This window comes from Oncorhynchus nerka, linkage group LG25 (assembly GCF_034236695.1).
Source record: "Oncorhynchus nerka isolate Pitt River linkage group LG25, Oner_Uvic_2.0, whole genome shotgun sequence".
Classification (NCBI taxonomy): Eukaryota; Metazoa; Chordata; class Actinopteri; order Salmoniformes; family Salmonidae; genus Oncorhynchus; species Oncorhynchus nerka.
Genome location: NC_088420.1, coordinates 50,729,552 through 50,747,643, shown reverse-complemented (window position 1 = coordinate 50,747,643; position 18,092 = coordinate 50,729,552). Strand labels below are relative to the sequence as shown.

The 18,092-nt window shown below is 46.3% G+C and overlaps 1 protein-coding gene across 1 annotated transcript in view; it reads left to right on the top strand.

The window, feature by feature from the left end:
- Positions 1 to 18,092, top strand: part of LOC115109641 (nuclear factor of activated T-cells, cytoplasmic 3-like) — a 40,079-nt gene that overhangs the window by 14,929 nt on the left and 7,058 nt on the right. Inside the window, 8 exon segments of the mRNA XM_065009855.1 lie at positions 4,164 to 4,712; positions 4,715 to 5,354; positions 5,730 to 5,892; positions 7,661 to 7,860; positions 8,639 to 8,811; positions 10,271 to 10,411; positions 10,791 to 10,846; positions 10,958 to 12,026. Of these exon segments, the coding sequence (XP_064865927.1) occupies positions 4,164 to 4,712; positions 4,715 to 5,354; positions 5,730 to 5,892; positions 7,661 to 7,860; positions 8,639 to 8,811; positions 10,271 to 10,411; positions 10,791 to 10,846; positions 10,958 to 12,026 (2,991 nt within the window).

The window sequence follows — 18,092 nt, the reverse complement described above, 5'->3', positions numbered from 1 at the left end:
ACACAATAAATGTATGTTTTGTTCTATCAAGTTCATATTTATATCCAAAAACCTCAGTTTACATTGGCGCCATGTTCAGAAATGCCTCCAAAACATCCAGAGAAATTGCAGAGAGCCACATCAAATAACAGAAATAAACTTTGATGAAAGATACATGTTTTACATAGAATTAATGTTAAACTTGTTCTTAATACAACCGCTGTGTCAGATGTCAAAAAAGCTTTACAGCAAAAGCACAATATTCAATCATCTGAGAACAGCGTTCAGCCACAAAAGCAAACCATACACTTACCCGCCAAGTTGTGGAGTCAACAAAAGTCATAAATAGCATTATAAATCATCACTTACCTTTGCTGATCTTCGTCTGAATGCACTCCCAGGACTTCCACTTACACAAGAAATGTTTGTTTTGTTCAATTACGTGCATATTTATGTCCAAATACCTTTGTTTTGTTTGCGCGTTTAGTTCACTATTCCAAATGCACAATGCGCGAGCGCAAAATCCAGAATAAAGGTCAAAAGAGTTCTATTACAGTTTGTACAAACATGTCAATGTCAGTGGACCTATTGGGGCGATAAGCAAATTGGAGTGGGTCTAGGGTATCAGGTAGGGTGGAGGTGATATGCTCCTTGACTAGTCTCTCAAAGCACTTCATGATGACAGAAGTGAGTGCAACGGGGCAATAGTCATTTTGTTCAGTTACCTAAGCTTTCTTGGGAACAGGAACAATGGTGGCCATCTTGAAGCATGTGTCGGCTATTGTAGCCCTCTACATAACCTAGGCTATCAATTGAGTAGCCGAATAATCCTATAGTAGCCTACAGATTAAGTTGAATAAGAATGTACTTTTTATATCTTTAAATGTTAGGATTAAGTTCTAACATAAAATACCACACTAGTATTTTATTATTGTACTGTAATCAATGTGCATAACAAGCAGTGACGATTTTAGCATGTAAATCTTGGTTGGGCAATTTTGTTTTACATGCATGCCAGCAATGCATGCCACAATACTAAACAATAGATTCATTGCATTATAACAGTGACAAACAGTGCCCACAAACTGTTAGGACCTACATAAAGCTGTCCCAACACCTTACCACTGCTACACCTGGCTATCAGCGGAGCCTTGTCTGGCAGCGAAACAGTTCATTCAGCCTCTTTTACTGCCTTTTAAAAAATATAGCTGATATGGATGACTTGCCTAAACAAATGTGGTTTCTACTGACAATTGAGATGTACAAACTATGGCATAAGGGGACGAAGAGCGGATAAGAGGCAATCCGTAATATCGATTAAGACACAGGCATAGTCAATATAACTGTTTGTTCAGCACTTTTGAAATGTACAGCGACAGAATTCAGACCAAGTCACAACCATAGGATAAATAAAGGGGGCATAGCTGTAGTCTAGTGGTTAGAGCATTGGACTAGTAACCAAAAGGTTGCAAGTTCAAATTCCCGAGCTGACAAGGTACAAATCTGTCGTTCTGCCCCTGAACAGGCAGTTAACCCACCCTAGGCCGTCATTGAAAATAAGAATTTGTTCTTAACTGATTTGCCTAGTAAGATAAAGGTAAAAAAAAAAGCAGGCAATGGAAGCTCTTACAATATTCAATGATGACTTTTCTCTAAAACAGACTATAGGCTAAATTTGCACCACCAAGTCAGAACAGTAAGTTATGAGGTGAAAAGGGAACAAATTATTAGGGTGAGGAACATGGTCTAATAACAGCTTACTACACAACATACACTTAGTATTACTTTGTTAGCTACAGTATACATATCTCCCTGGCATATTACATAATTTATGCAGCAGCATACAAAACGTTTTTGGACTCACCTTGTTGTGCTGTGCTCACTTGAACAGGAAGGTGGCGCGGCCCGAAATCCCGACTTGGAATTCAGAGTTGGATGACCAATTCCGAGTTTGCAGTTGTTTTGAATGTGGCAGAAGTCATGCTGGATTGACAGCATGGCCAATGTATTCAAACTTTTCTGGCGTTACCCCTTTTTTCGTGATATCCAATTGGTAGTTACGATGTTGTCTCATCGCTGCAATTCCCCTACGGACTCAGCGAAGGTCGAGAGTGAAGCCGCACTGCTTCTCGACACACTGCTCGCTCAACCCGGAAGCCAGCCACACCAGCTTGTCGGAGCAAGCGATGTGAAACCACCACAGAAAGCACGGAGCTAGGCTAAATCCCCTTCAGTTTGGAGCTGCCTTTCTCAAGAAAGCAAAAAGAGACCATGTTTGTATGTGGCTTTATTAACTCAATTATATATTTAGGATATGTGACACGTATTAATGCCAAAATAACATGCAAACAGAATACAAGTATATATAATTATGATCTTTTTTATATATCTTTTTTTTATATTAGCTTAACAGCCCTGAATGACGTGTCGCCACTGATAATGACGCACCAGACATCTTGAATGACATGGAGTTTATTACACAGTTGCATTTGATTATATTTAATCAGATCCTGGTCCAGTTTACATTTGGATATATGCAAAATCTGAATGTCTCAATATACAGTATCACTGTGTAATTTGTTGAGTAAAACACTATTGTATTGACAACTGCCCATTTTGTCAGCCATTTTGTCAGTCTTGCACAGAGATTTCAGGAGAAATGCCTGGGGAAAGGGTCAAATGTCAGTGACATTGGGGTTTGTTTCGCCTTGGCTAGATTGTGGTATCTGGTCATAGAGCCGAACCACGACTGTAGACTGCATTCATTGACCAATGTGTCGGCTACCGTAGCCCTCTACATAACCTCGGCTATCAATTGAGTAGCCAAATAAGCCTAGAGTAGCCTACAGATGAAGTTGAATAAGAATTTACTTTTTATATCTTTAATATCTATTGTAATAGAAGAGAATAAAACATGATAGCCACCCACTCCCTGTTTTCCATCGGCCATTTCTCTTGTCTGTTTCCTTCCTTATTTCCAACTCCTATAAATGGCACCCTCATCTCAGTCAGGCGCCAACACATTCTACCACCCAGCCAGAGGGGCAGCCAAGCCGGTGTTGCATCAGATAACGTTTATATTCATTACATTCATTTTGCAAATAAGTCAAGGCGAAGGGACGTTCTTTTATGTGCTCCATATCGTGGCACACACAGCCCTTTGACATCTCACCATCTTTGCATTTTGTGTGCAGACCAGGCCAGAGCAGGACAGTGTGTGGTTACGTTTGTCCTTGTGTGAACTAGTGTAGACAGTAGGCTGTGGAGTTTAAATGTATCGACACGACCACTTATCGCAGGCATTTTCCTGATATTGTTCATGAAGATAGGTAGCATATACTAGAGAAATGTGAAGTTTGAGGTGAAATAAGTTTGCTAATATGGGTAATTTGGACCATTGATGGCTACAATCATGAAACTAGTAGTAGTAGGATGACTTAGAAAAACATGCACATGAATGTTATAAATGTATCATTCTATTTATTGTTATGGAATAAATGCAGGCAATTTATCATGATATGGACTTTTGTCCATATTGCCGACCAGCTCTAGAAGGCCGCTGCTTTTGTTGCTGTTGCTCAGTTGACACCGGTGATAATGTACAGTTAGTTAGTTGTGTGATTTAGACTGGTGAGCGAGCGCTGCTGTTGTTAATCTATCCACCGCCAAGCCGCAGGAGCCCCTGCCAAACAGGTCAATCTCTATGTATAGTCTTCCCCACAATTTGTGGAGAGACTCTGAAATGGCATTTATGACAACATTCCCAGTGGGTTATGGATGACTAGTCTAGGCTTTCTGTGTTAAAGGATCGATTAAAAGACAGAGTAGTAGATGGTGAGTAGTTGATCAGAGAATTATCATTTGTTTGTCTGTTATCTCCTCTCTGGAGTAATGCAGGGAGCAATGGCACCAATTTTATCTGCTGCTGTATGCCCTAAAGACTAGACACTTTGCATTGAAAAGAACCTCCCCCTCAATTTGCCTACACTCCTATCTAGAACCAAAAAGGGTTCTTCGGCAGGCCCCATAGGAGAACCCTTTGAAGAACCACATTTGGTTCCAGGTTCCCTTTCCAGAGGATTCTACGTGGAACCCAAAATAGTTCTATCTGGAACCGAAAAGGGTTCTCCTATGGGGACAGCAGCAGGAATACCTTTTTCTAAGTGTCCTTTTTTTATACCCAGGTCCAGACCCTGGTGACAGCACGCCATACTATACCACCCAGTCTATGGTCAATCAGCCTATTGGCCAGGCCCAAGACTTACAACAGAGCCAGCAGCACCACCAAGCTGCTTCTCAACAAGCTCCTCTCCAAACCTATGGTAACTACCACCCCAGCTCCAGCTATGAAGTTCACAGTTCCAGATACTGGCCCATGGGACACCTCCCCAAGGCGTTCGACTGCCCAAGCATCCAGATCACATCTATCAGTCACAGTCACCAAGAGCTGGGCTCCAGCCAGGATGCCGTGCCCATCAGCGGGGCAGACGGCGGGGGTGAGTGCGGTCGTGAACGGTCCTGGTCCAGGGATCACCTCTACCTATCCCTGGACCCCTGTTACAGGGACTCATCGTCCCTGAACCCCAGCCCTTGCAGCAGCCTGTCCTCCAGGAGCTGGCTGTCCGACGTGTCCTCCTGCGAGTCCTTCTCGCACGTTTACGACGACGTGGAGGCTGAGCTGAACGAGGCGGCCGCCCGATTCACCATGGGTTCCCCGCTGGCCTCTCCCCTGGCCTCCCTGGCTGCTCCCCACAAGGCCAGGCCGCGGGGGGATTCGGGGTAGAGCTGTGGCAGCAGCAGTACTTCATGAACACCCACTCCCTCTCGCCCCACCAGTCCCCTCGCCAGTCGCCCCGTCAGTCCCCCTGTCACTCTCCTCGCAACAGCGTCACAGACGAGAACTGGCTTAACCCGCGCCCCACCTCCAGGTCCGGCTCAAGGCCCACATCACCTTGTGGGAAGAGACGACACTCCAGCGCAGACGTCTACGGACAGGGACCTTCCCCCTCCCCATCCCCTCATCAGTCCCCCTGCCCCACCCCCAGCCACTCTCCCAGGGGCAGCATAACAGAGGACACCTGGGCGGTTGGAAGCCCTGGTGCCATGGGGGCCCTCCTGTACAACCTCCCTGAGGTAGATGTTCCCTCCAAAACCAGGAGGACCTCTCAGCAGGCTCACATGGGTCTACTGCATGGACAGGGAGACTCAGGGCTGGTGCCCGAAGACCAAGGAGTCGTGTTGCCTCACCTGGACTCACCTGCAGATGAGTCTGGGTCTACTCTAAAACAGGATGGCCTTTTTGAAGAACTCTTTCTCTCGGTTCCCTCACACTTCACCTGGAACAAACCCAAACCTGGCAACACACCCCTTTTCAGGTTTGTTATTCATAATTACATAAGCATCAATTCTCACGTGTGCTTCATCATGCTATCCACCAGGTGAACACTCTCATTTCTGCAATCACTCAGCATAGTGCAGACATTGTACTACCATAGCAACCCTAGCAAGGCCAAGGGCCAGGAGATCATAACTAGAGGTGAAGAACAAGATACCAACCCCTATGCTGTATGACAGTATGTTTATGAGAAATAATGTCTGGGTTGTAGTCGTTAACGCACACTGTAGCAAACATTCTTGCAATGGAAAATTATAATTTCTTATTGGGCAAGTTCAGGTAATCCCTCCCTGTTTGTCTGTTTTCTTCCATTTGCTACCTAAGTAATATGACCCTGTGTTGCCTTCCCACCCAGGACCTCCTCCCTACCCCCACTGGACTGGCCCCTGCCCAGCCAGTTTGGCCAGTGCGAGTTGAAGGTGGATGTGCAGCCACGGGGCCACCACAGGGCCCACTATGAGACAGAGGGGAGTCGGGGGGCCGTCAAGGCTGCCTCAGGAGGACACCCTGTAGTCAAGGTTAAGAGAAAGTCTTTCCCAACCTCATGACACCAGACCTGGGTCCAAATAGTATTTGCACTTGTAAAGCTCAATCTAGCACAGCTAAAGTATTTAAACACATACTATTTGAATCCAGGTCTGCATGACAAATGTACAGTTGAAGTCCGAAGTTTACATACACCTTAGCCAAATACATTTAAACTCAGTTTTCACAATTCCTGACATTTAATCCTAGTAAAAATGCCCTGTTTTTAGGTCAGTTAGGATCACCACTTTATTTTAAGAATGTGAAATGTCAGGGCTCTGACCAAGAAGATCAATATGATTGCGCTAAACTTTATGCCTGGTTCACATAACAAGTTGTGTTTTGATAAACTGCTGTTTGCAATTGTAACCTCGAGGTGTCAATCAACGTGTGACACCCTGAGATATCAAAGGAGGTGTTCTTGTTACAATGAACTGTCTTGAGTAGGCGTTTTGTGCAATTACTCCCTCCCTGTTATTACTTGAAATGTACATTTATTGAACAATGTTATCAGGGGTTTGTGACACTTGTTCATGTATTAGGCTCAGTAAATATGGGAGGTGACGTAGTTTATTCAAACCCAACCAACCACAAGAGCACTGGCGGCCCTAATCTCGCACTGTAGTTTCTCGCTCTCTTGCTCTCCTTCTCCGTTAACGACAGATACATGGTAACCCTCAGACAGACAGCCTGTTATTGTAGCCCAACAGCTCTTCATTTAACACAGGCGCGTGCAAGCATGTGTGTGTGTGTGTGTGTACATGTGAGCTTTGTGTTCTGTATATTCAAGTCCACATCAAGCATGTCCTTGGAAGCCATAACTCTAGTAAACAACTAGGCTGTGCTGTGACTCACTACATGAGAGAGGAGGGATCCAAGGTGTATGCATTTAAACCCATGGATGGATCACAGCTCGTACTCTAGTTACTCCAAAGTGCTGCACATACACCAACTACCACACCCTTTGATCTTTTACCATTTTAAGTAGTCTGTGCTCGGGGTATCACACTGGGCATCACACTGGGTATATCACCAGAGCGTATCACCTAACGTTTAGCAGAGCATAGCAGAGCACTACTTGCCAGTGGGGCTGGAATACAATCCCTGGATCAGGGCTCAGAGTATCACCTAACATTGAGCAGAGCTCTATTTGCCAGTGGGTACCGTCTAGCAGAGCACTATTTGCCAGTAGGACTGCAGTGGGACTGAACTACCATCTATGGATCAAGGTGCAGCCAGGCTGGAACAGATGCAGGCTGAGATAAGCAAAGCTTCATTGAGGCCTGGCTCTCATGTAATATATACCAGCTAGTTTATTTTGGGGTGGCTTCATTACTCTAGTGTTAAAGACACACAGCTTCACACTCTAGTCCTCTGTAATGCCACAAGCAGTGTTTCCCTGTACATTGCATCACGTAGGCGTGTTGGACATTCCTCAACCTCAGGCTGGCTCTTCAGGGGCACAACTTATTTTTGGTGACCTCAAATGGTTTGAATTGGGTAATTTCATTGTAGGCAATCCAGGATGTACATTGCAGGTCACATTTTTAGACATTGTCTGGGTGTATTGCTATCAGTACAGAGCTTTGGCATTGGTTTTGCATACTGTTTCTAAACAGACCCAAACACACTTATTCAAATGTACAGTGCAGAGAACAAGAGTGCTCATAAGAAGAAGTGAAACACGGTGTATTCATGTATTTGTAAATCAAAATGCGGTAGAATGCGTATATGATTTCTATGGATTGGTGTCATTTTCAGCTCATTGGATACAACGAGAAGCCAGTCAACCTGCAGATTTTCATAGGAACGGCAGACGATCGGTACTTGAGACCACATGTCTTCTACCAGGTGCACAGAGTAACGGGAAAGACGGTGGCTACTGCTTGCCAGGAAAGCGTAATAAGCAGTACAAAGGTTCTGGAAATCTCTCTCCTCCCCGAAAACAATATGTCCACCAGGTACGGGTCATAACCATGTCATATTTATGTTTTCAAAGCATCACAAGGCTAAAAATAGAACATTTTGTGCTTGTGATTTATTGGTATTATGATCTAAAATGTAAAATGGCTTCCACTGTGAATTCTCATCATTTTTGAACGATTTAGAACAGATGATAGCATGTTAAAAATGGGAATGGGTTTTCGTCTAAGAATAAGCATATTTCTACACCTAGAACAAATAGAAACAGACAGAACATAACTATTTTGTCACGGAAATGTGGCTGCCTTACATAATGGAAGAATCCAGGCATTATTTTCTCGCACTATCTGATACTTATTGGTCACTATTCAACAAACGACATAACATCATAAAATGACATGTGAAGAATGTGAACTATTTAAAGCATTATGGTCATTCTTTATTAAGGGCGGCAGGCAGCCTCGAGGTTAGAGCGTTGGGCAGTAACCGAAAGGTTGCTGGTTTGAATACCGTTGGGCAGTAACCGAAAGGTGGGGGAAAAAATCTGTTGCTGTGCCCTTGAGCAAGGCAATTAACCCTAATTGCTCCAGGGGGGCTGTACAATGCCACCCTGGACATGACCCCACACCCTGCGGGTGTCTCAGGGGGAGTTGGGACAGGCAACAAAAATTTCCATTACACACTTGTGTATAACAGGAAAAATATAAGCACCCCCAAAAGTAGGATTATTATTAGCTTACTGTAAATATTAAAATGGAAATGTTTATATGGGCCTTTATATAATGTTGTCTCATGCTTGTATTTCTCCCTCTACAGTATTGACTGTGCAGGCATCCTGAAGCTGAGGAACTCTGACATTGAGCTCAGGAAGGGGGAGACTGACATCGGGAGGAAGAACACGCGTGTGCGAGTGGCATTCCGTGTGTATATCCCTCAGCCCAGCGGCAAGGTCCTGTGTCTGCAAGCTGCCTCTATTCCTGTGGAGTGCTGTGAGTACATTTTATTCAGTAGGCCGGCCTACATACTGTAGTAATAGTACCAGTCCAAAGTTTGGACACACCTACTTATTCAAGGGTTTTTCTTAATTTTTTACTATTTTCTACATTGTAGAATAATAGTGAAGTCATCAAAACTATGAAATAACACATATGGAATCATGTAGTAACCACAAAGGTGTTAAACAAATCAAAATATATTTTATTTGCGACTGCACTTGAAAAAACTTTTTAAAAGTTCTTGAAATTGTCTGGATTGACTGACCTTCATGTCTTAAAGTAATGATGGACTGTCATTTCACTTTGCTTATTTCAGCTGTTCTTGGTCTTGGTCTTTTACCAAATTGAGCTATCTTCTGTATACCACCCATACTTTGTCACAACACAACCGATTGTCTCAAATGCATTAAGAAGGAAAGAAATTCCACAAATTAACTTATAACAAGGCACACCTGTTAATTGAAATGCATTCCAGGTGACTACCTCATGAAGCTGGTTGAGAAAATGCCAAGAGTGTGCAAAGCTGTCATCAAGGCAAAGGGTGGCTACTTTGAAGAATCTCAACTATATACTATACTTTGATTTGTTTAATACCTTTTTGGTTACTACATGATTCCATATGTGTTATTTCATAGTTTTGATTTCTTCACTATTATTCTACAATGTAGAAAATAGTAAAAATAAAGAAAAACTCTTGAATGAGTAGGTGTGCCCAAACTTTTGACTGGTACTGTACATGCGTTCAAAGATCCACATACATTATTCATATAGTCCTGAGTTTTTCCCGATTATGGGACTTGACCAGAAATAATCTTTATTTATATAATCTATATTTAGTGTTTGGTATAATAATTAGTTAAAGGCTATAACTTGTGACCAGACCTCCTCTTAAGGATTAGACCCTTTTTTTTCTTCAATTTTCACCTAAAATGACATACCCAAATCTAACTGCCTGTAACTCAGGACCTGAAGCAAGGATATGCATAATATTGATATCATTTGGGAAACAATTTGAAGTTTGTGGAAATGTGAAATTAATGTAGGAGGACATAACACATTAGATCTGGAAAAAGATCTAAGCAAAAAAAAATTGTACCATCTTTGAAATAAAAGAGAAAGGCCATAATGTATTATTCCAGATTTAGATTTTGGCCACTAGAAGGCAGCAGTGAATGTGCAAAGATTTAGACTGATCCAATGAACCATTGCATTTTTGTTCAGAATTTTGTATCAAGACTGCCCAAATGTGCCTAATTAGTTTATTAATACATTTTCAAGTTCATAACTGTGCACTTTCCTCAAACAATAGCATGGTATTATTTCACTGTAATGGCTACTGCAAATTGGGCAGTGCAATTAGATTAACAAGAATTTAAGCTTTCTGACAATATCAGATATGTCTATGTCCTTCACTGTTCAGTATATGTAATAGTTAAATGTAATTGACTTGCAGCCCAGCGCTCGGCCACAGACCTTCCCCAGATGCAGAGCTGCAGTCCCCTCAGCTGCTTGGTCAGTGGGGGTGGGGAGATGGTAATTACTGGCTCCAACATATCCCCCGAGTCAAAGGTCATCTTCCTGGAGAAAGGCCCTGGTAAGAGACGCTGACGCCGCCTTGACTTTATAGAGTTCATAGAAAGGCTAGAGGATGAGTCTGGTTTATCCTTTTCCCGAACCATACTCACTTGGATATGTTCTTTCCAGCAGCTATAGTAAAGTAGCTTTGCCTTGTGCGAGCCGGACCGGCTCATAGGAGCAAGAGCTCCTATGATCTCAGGGTGAATACTGTAACCATGAGTCCACCGAGTTGGTCCAACAACTATGGTGGTGCATAACCAGGCCAGCACAGTGCAGCTTTACGTGACTTGGCTCAGTAGTGTGAAAAGGGTATAAAAACGATGCCAAAAAAAGGAAAATATTCTCCCATTAACACAATACAACAGTGTGTTAATTGTGATGTTTTATCTCTCCAGATGGACGCACACAGTGGGAAGTTGACGGAAAAGTTATTCGAGACAAGAGTAAAAGAGTAAGTAGAAACCTAAATTACATGATTAAAGTTAGCCTACATGAAATCAACCTCCCAAACCCTGGATCCCTTGAATATATGATAAATCATTTGGAAACATTCTCTTTGCAGTCCAGAATCGTGGTTGAGATTCCTACCTACCACAACACCACTGTGAGCTCTGCAGTCCAGGTGCAGTTCTACGTGTGCAACGGGAAGAGGAGAAGAAGCCAAAGGCAAAACTTCACATACTTGGCTGGTGCTTCTCCACACCATTATCCCACTGCCAGTGACCATGCAGTTGTGGCTCCTCGGGTGAAGCAGGAGCTCACTGACTCAACCTATCTGTCTACTTGCAACAATCTCCCTGGCCTATATCCAACAAGCAGCAAGCAGAATTCTTCTGACGGGGCCTTCTCTCAGGACAGGCCCTTGTATGGTTCCTCTGGTGGTCACCCTGTGCCTTGTGGTCCGCCCTCCCAGCCAGCATACACTCCCTCAGGCTCCTCGCCTCTTCAGCACTCCCCTCACCTCCACAGCTACAGTCCCAGTATGGGATACCAGCGTATAAGCCCTATGCATACACCTGATTCAATGCCACCCCCTCGGACAAAGCCTGTCTACCAGGCCACACAACATAATGTGCCTTATAGTGGCCAGGCCAGCTCTCCCATGAGACCTGGTCCTGCCGCATTCCAGGTCATTCGACCTCAGTCTGCCCAGCCCAGGCCAGCTGTCTCCAGCCCTCATAGGGAAAGTGTGATGTACCAGAGCCTCATTGGACCTGATCTCTCTGTTGCCACTCTCCAGTCTGCCAGAACCCACACCCAGAATGCAACCCAGCTGCAGTCTCTAAAATACCACTTTTCCCACTCAGACTCTGACCTAGCGGCTCTACAGGCTGAGTATAATCTGAGCTACCATTCTGACAAAAACTTGCCTGCTTCGTATTCTCCCACTCCTGGAGTAGCAGCAACCTGCTCCACCTCCCCGTTAGCATTAGCCTCCTCTGGGGGTCCCTTGAGGCACCTGTCCCCCAGCAGCGCTCAGGGGCTGGCCTCTGGTATCGACCCCCAGGAGTGTCCCCCGGCACCCCATTCCCTCTTCTCAAACGACAGAGGGAGGATGAACATCAAGCAGGAACCAGAGGAGAAGCTGCCTCTTGGCTCCATGGGACTCCAGGAGATCACACTAGATGATGGTAAGGGGCTCATATGATACTTCTGGCCATGTAGTGTATGTGGACACCCCTTCAAATTAGTGGATTCGGCTATTTCAGCCACACCCATTGCTGACAGGTGTATAAAACAAAGCACACAGTCATGCAATTTCGATAGACAAACACTGGCAGTGGAATGGCCCGTACTAAACCAAATCAAATTGTATTTGTCACATGCGCCAAATACAACAGGTGTAGTAGCCCTCACAGTGAAATGCTTACTTACAAGCCCTTAACCAACAATGGAGTTTTAAGAAAATACCAAAAAACAGTAAGAGATAACAAAAGCAAATAATTACGGAGCAGCAGTAAATAACAAAAAGCGGGGCTATATACAGGGGGGGTACCGGTTCAGAGTCAATGTGGAGGCTATATACAGGGGGGTACCGGTTCAGAGTCAATGTGGAGGCTATATACAGGGGGGTACCGGTTCAGAGTCAATGTGGAGGCTATATACATGGGGGTACCAGTTCAGAGTCAATGCGGAGGCTATATACAGGGGGTACCGGTTCAGAGTCAATGTGTCAATGCGGAGGCTATATACAGGGGGTACCGGTTCAGAGTCAATGTGTCAATGCGGAGGCTATATACAGGGGGGTACCGGTTCAGAGTCAATGTGTCAATGTGGAGGCTATATACAGGGGGTACCGGTTCAGAGTCAATGTGTCAATGTGGAGGCTATATACAGGGGGTACCGGTTCAGAGTCAATGTGTCAATGCGGAGGCTATATACAGGGGGGTACCGGTTCAGAGTCAATGTGTCAATGCGGAGGCTATATACAGGGGGTACCGGTTCAGAGTCAATGTGTCAATGCGGAGGCTATATACAGGGGGTACCGGTTCAGAGTCAATGTGTCAATGCGGAGGCTATATACAGGGGGTACCGGTTCAGAGTCAATGTGTCAATGCGGAGGCTATATACAGGGGGGTACCGGTTCAGAGTCAATGTGTCAATGCGGAGGCTATATACAGGGGGTACTGGTTCAGAGTCAATGTGTCAATGCGGAGGCTATATACAGGGGGTACCGGTTCAGAGTCAATGCGGAGGCTATATACATGGGGGTACCGGTTCAGAGTCAATGTGTCAATGCGGAGGCTATATACAGGGGGTACCGGTTCAGAGTCAATGTGTCAATGCGGAGGCTATATACAGGGGGTACCGGTTCAGAGTCAATGTGTCAATGCGGAGGCTATATACAGGGGGTACCGGTTCAGAGTCAATGTGTCAATGCGGAGGCTATATACATGGGGGTACCGGTTCAGAGTCAATGTGTCAATGCGGAGGCTATATACGGGGGGTACCGGTTCAGAGTCAATGTGTCAATGCGGAGGCTATATACATGGGGGTACCAGTTCAGAGTCAATGTGTCAATGCGGAGGCTATATACAGGGGGTACCGGTTCAGAGTCAATGTGTCAATGCGGAGGCTATATACAGGGGGTACCGGTTCAGAGTCAATGTGTCAATGCGGAGGCTATATACAGGGGGGTACCGGTTCAGAGTCAATGTGTCAATGCGATGGCACCGGTGTCGAGGTAATTGATGTAATTATGTACATGCAGGTAGGGTTAATAAAGTGGCTATGCATAGATAACACAGAGTAGCAGCAGCTTGGGGGTGGGGGGTGTAAGTAGTCTGGGTAGCCATTTGATTAGCTGTTCAGGAGTCTTATGGCTTGAGGGGAGAAGCAGTTTAGAAGCCTCTTGGACCTAGACTTGGTGCTCTAGTATTGGTTGCCGGGCGATCTTATCGTTGTCGGTGATCAGGCCTACCAATGATCTGGCCCCCCTGAGGGGCCCCTGTGTTGAGGATCAGCGTGGCGGATGTGTTGTTACCTACCTTACCACCTGGGGGCGGCCCTTCAGGAAGTCTAGGATCCAGTTGCAGAGGGAGGTGTTTAGTCTAGTCATTAGCTTAGTCATGAGCTTTGAGATCACTATGGTGTTGAACGCTGAGCTGTAGTCAATGAATAACATTCTCACATAGGTGTTCCTTTTGTCCCGGTGGGGAAGGGCAGTGTGCAGTGCAATAGAGATTGCATCATCTGTGGATCTGTTGGTGCGGTATGTAAATTGGAGTGGGTCTAGGGTTTCTGGGATAATGGTGTTGATGTAAGCCATTACCAGCCTTTGAAAGCACTTCATGGCTACAGACGTGAGTGCTATGGGTCGGTAGTCATTTAGGCAGGTTACCTTAGTGTTCTTGGGCACAGGCACTATTGTGGTCTGCTTGAAACATGTTGGTATTACGGACTCAGACAGGGAGAGGTTGAAAATGTCAGTGAAGACACTTGCCAGTTGGTCAACGTATGCTCGGAGTACACGTCCTGGTAATCTGTCTGGCCCAGCTGCCTTGTAAATGTTGATCTGTTTAAAGTTCTTACTCACATCAGCTGCATAGAGTGTGATCACACAGTCATCCGGACAAACTGATGCTCTCATGCATGTTTCAGTGTTACTTGCCTTGAAGCGAGCATAGAAGAAGTATGTGTCTGTCTATCCCTGTTCTTTCCTCTCTGCACAGACCATACAAACGCTCCACACCGCGTGGCCGCGGCCACTCTAATCTGGTGGTCCCAGCGCGCACGACCCACGTGGAGTTCCAGGTCTCCGGTAGCCTCTGGAACTGCCGATCTGTGGCCAACAAGGCAGAGTTCATCTCAGCCTATGCCTCCCTCCAGTCCCTCGACTTCTTGGCACTGACGGAAACATGGATCACCACAGATAACACTGCTACTCCTACTGCTCTCTCTTCGTCCGCCCACGTGTTCTCGCACACCCCGAGAGCTTCTGGTCAGCGGGGTGGTGGCACCGGGATCCTCATCTCTCCCAAGTGGTCATTCTCTCTTTCTCCCCTTACCCATCTGTCTATCGCCTCCTTTGAATTCCATGCTGTCACAGTTACCAGCCCTTTCAAGCTTAACATCCTTATCATTTATCGCCCTCCAGGTTCCCTCGGAGAGTTCATCAATGAGCTTGATGCCTTGATAAGCTCCTTTCCTGAGGATGGCTCACCTCTCACAGTTCTGGGCGACTTTAACCTCCCCACGTCTACCTTTGACTCATTCCTCTCTGCCTCCTTCTTTCCACTCCTCTCCTCTTTTGACCTCACCCTCTCACCTTCCCCCTCTACTCACAAGGCAGGCAAAAACGCTCGACCTCATCTTTACTAGATGCTGTTCTTCCACTAACCTCACTGCAACTCCCCTCCAAGTCGGAAGACCACTACCTTGTATCCTTTTCCCTCTTGCTCTCATCCAACACTTCCCACACTGCCCCTACGGATGGTATCGCCGTCCCAATCTTAGCATCTGCTACTCTCTCCTCTTCCATCCTATCATCTCTTCCCTCTGCTCAAACCTTCTCCAACCTATCTCCTGATTCTGCCTCCTCAACCCTCCTCTCCTCCCTTTCTGCATCCCTTGATTCTCTATGTCCCCTATCCTCCAGGCCGGCTCAGTCCTCCCCTCCTGCTCCGTGGCTCGACGACTCATTGCGAGCTCACAGAACAGGGCTCCGGGCAGCCGAGCGGAAATGGAGGAAAACTCGCCTCCCTGCGGACCTGGCATCCTTTCACTCCCTCCTCTCTACATTTTCCTCTTCTGTCTCTGGTGCTAAAGCCACTTTCTACCACTCTAAAGACCAAGCATCTGCCTCTAACCCTAGGAAGCTCTTTGCCACCTTCTCCTCCCTCCTGAATCCTCCTCCCCCTCCTCCCTCTCTGCAGATGACTTCGTCAACCATTTTGAAAAGAAGGTCACGACATCCGATCCTCGTTTGCTAAGTCAAACGACACCGCTGGTTCTGCTCACACTGCCCTACCCTGTGCTCTGACCTCTTTCTCCCCTCTCTCTCCAGATGAAATCTGTCTTGTGACGGCCGGCCGCCCAACAACCTGCCCGCTTGACCCTATTTCCTCCTCTCTTCTCCAGACCATTTCCGGAGACCTTCTCCCTTACCTCACCTCGCTCATCAACTCATCCCTGACCGCTGGCTGACGTCCCTTCTGTCTTCAAGAGAGCGAGAGTTGCACCCCTTCTGAAAAAACCTACACTCGTAAATCCCTCCGATGTCAACAACTACAGACCAGTATCCCTTCTTTCTTTTCTCTCCAAAACTCTTGAACGTGCCGTCCTTGCCAGCTCTCCCGCTATCTCTCTCAGAATGACCTTCTTGATCCAAATCAGTCAGGTTTCAAGACTAGTCATTCAACTGAGACTGCTCTTCTCTGTATCACGGAGGCCCTCCCGCACTGCTAAAGCTAACTCTCTCTCCTCTGCTCTCATCCTTCTAGACCTATCGGCTGCCTTCGATACTGTGAACCATCAGATCCTCCTCTCCACCCTCTCCGAGTTGGGCAGCGAGGTCCACGCATGGATTGCGTCCTACCTGACAGGTCGCTCCTACCAGGTGGCGTGGCGAGAATCTGTCTCCTCACCACGCGCCTCACCACTGGCGTCCCCCAGGGCTCTGTTCTAGGCCCTCTCCTATTCTCGCTATACACCAAGTCACTTGGCTCTGTCATAACCTCACATGGTCTCTCCTATCATTGCTATGCAGACGACACACAATTAATCTTCTCCTTTCCCCCTTCTGATGACCAGGTGGCAATCGCATCTCTGCATGTTGGCAGACATATCAGTGTGGATGACGGATCACCACCTCAAGCTGAACCTCGGCAAGACGGAGCTGCTCTTCCTAGGGAAGGACTGCCCGTTCCATGATCTCGCCATCACGGTTGACAATTCCATTGTGTCCTCCTCCCAGAGCGCTAAGAACCTTGGCGTGATCCTGGACAACACCCTGTCATTCTCATCTAACATCAAGGCATATTTCTTTAGGTTTTCTACAACATCCGCAGAGTACGACCCTGCCTCACACAGGAAGCAGCGCAGGTCCTAATCCAGGCACTTGTCATCTCCCGTCTGGATTACTGCAACTCGCTGTTGGCTGGGCTCCCTGCCTGTGCCATTAAACCCCTACAACTCATCCAGAACGCCACAGCCCGTCTGGTGTTCAACCTTCCCAAGTTCTCTCACGTCACCCCGCTCCTCCGCTCTCTCCACTGGCTTCCAAACATCCGCTACAAGACCATCACGGAGCTGTGAGGGGAAAACCTCCAGGCTCTGATCAGGCCCTACACCCAAACAAGGGCATAGTTTCTGGCCTGCTCGCCTCCCTACCACTGAGGAAGTACAGTTCCAGCTCAGCCCAGTCAAAACTGTTCATTGCTCTGGCCCCCAATGGTGGAACAAACTCCCTCACGACGCCAGGACAGCGGAGTCAATCACCACCTTCCGGAGACACCTGAAACCCCACCTCTTTCAGGAATACCTAGGATAGGATAAAGTAATCCTTCTCACCCCCCCTAAAAGATTTAGATGCACTATTGTAAAGTGGCTGTTCCACTGGATGTTTTAAGGTGAATGCAATTTGTAAGTGCTCTGGATAAGAGCGTCTGCTAAATGACTTAAATGTAAATGTAAGTTATTTAGCTCGCCTGGTAGGCTCGTGCAACTGGGCAGCTCTCGGTTGTGCTTCCCTTTGTAGTCTGTAATAGTTTGCAAGCCCTGCCACATCCGACGAACGTTGGAGCCGGTGTAGTACGATTCGATCTGAGTCCTGTATTGACACTTTGGCTGTTTGATGGTTCGTCAGAGGGCATAGCGGGATTTCTTATAAGCTCCTGGGTTAGAGTCCCGCACCTTGAAAGCGGCAGCTCTGCCCTTTAGCTTGGTGCGAATGTTGCCTGTAATCCATGGCTTCTGGTTGGTGTATGTACGTACAGTCACTGTGTGGACAATGTTCTCGATACACTTATTGAAAAACCCAGTGACTGATATGGTGTACTCCTCAATACCATCGGAAGAATCCTGGAACATATTCCAGTCTGTGCTAGCAAAACAGTCCTGTAGCTTAGCATCTGCATCATTTGACCACTTTTTGACAAGTCGGCTCATAAAATGTCTGCCCTGCTAGAGCTGCCCCGGTCAACTGTAAGTCCTGTTATTGTGAAGTGGAAATGTCTAGGCGCAACAACGGCTCAGCT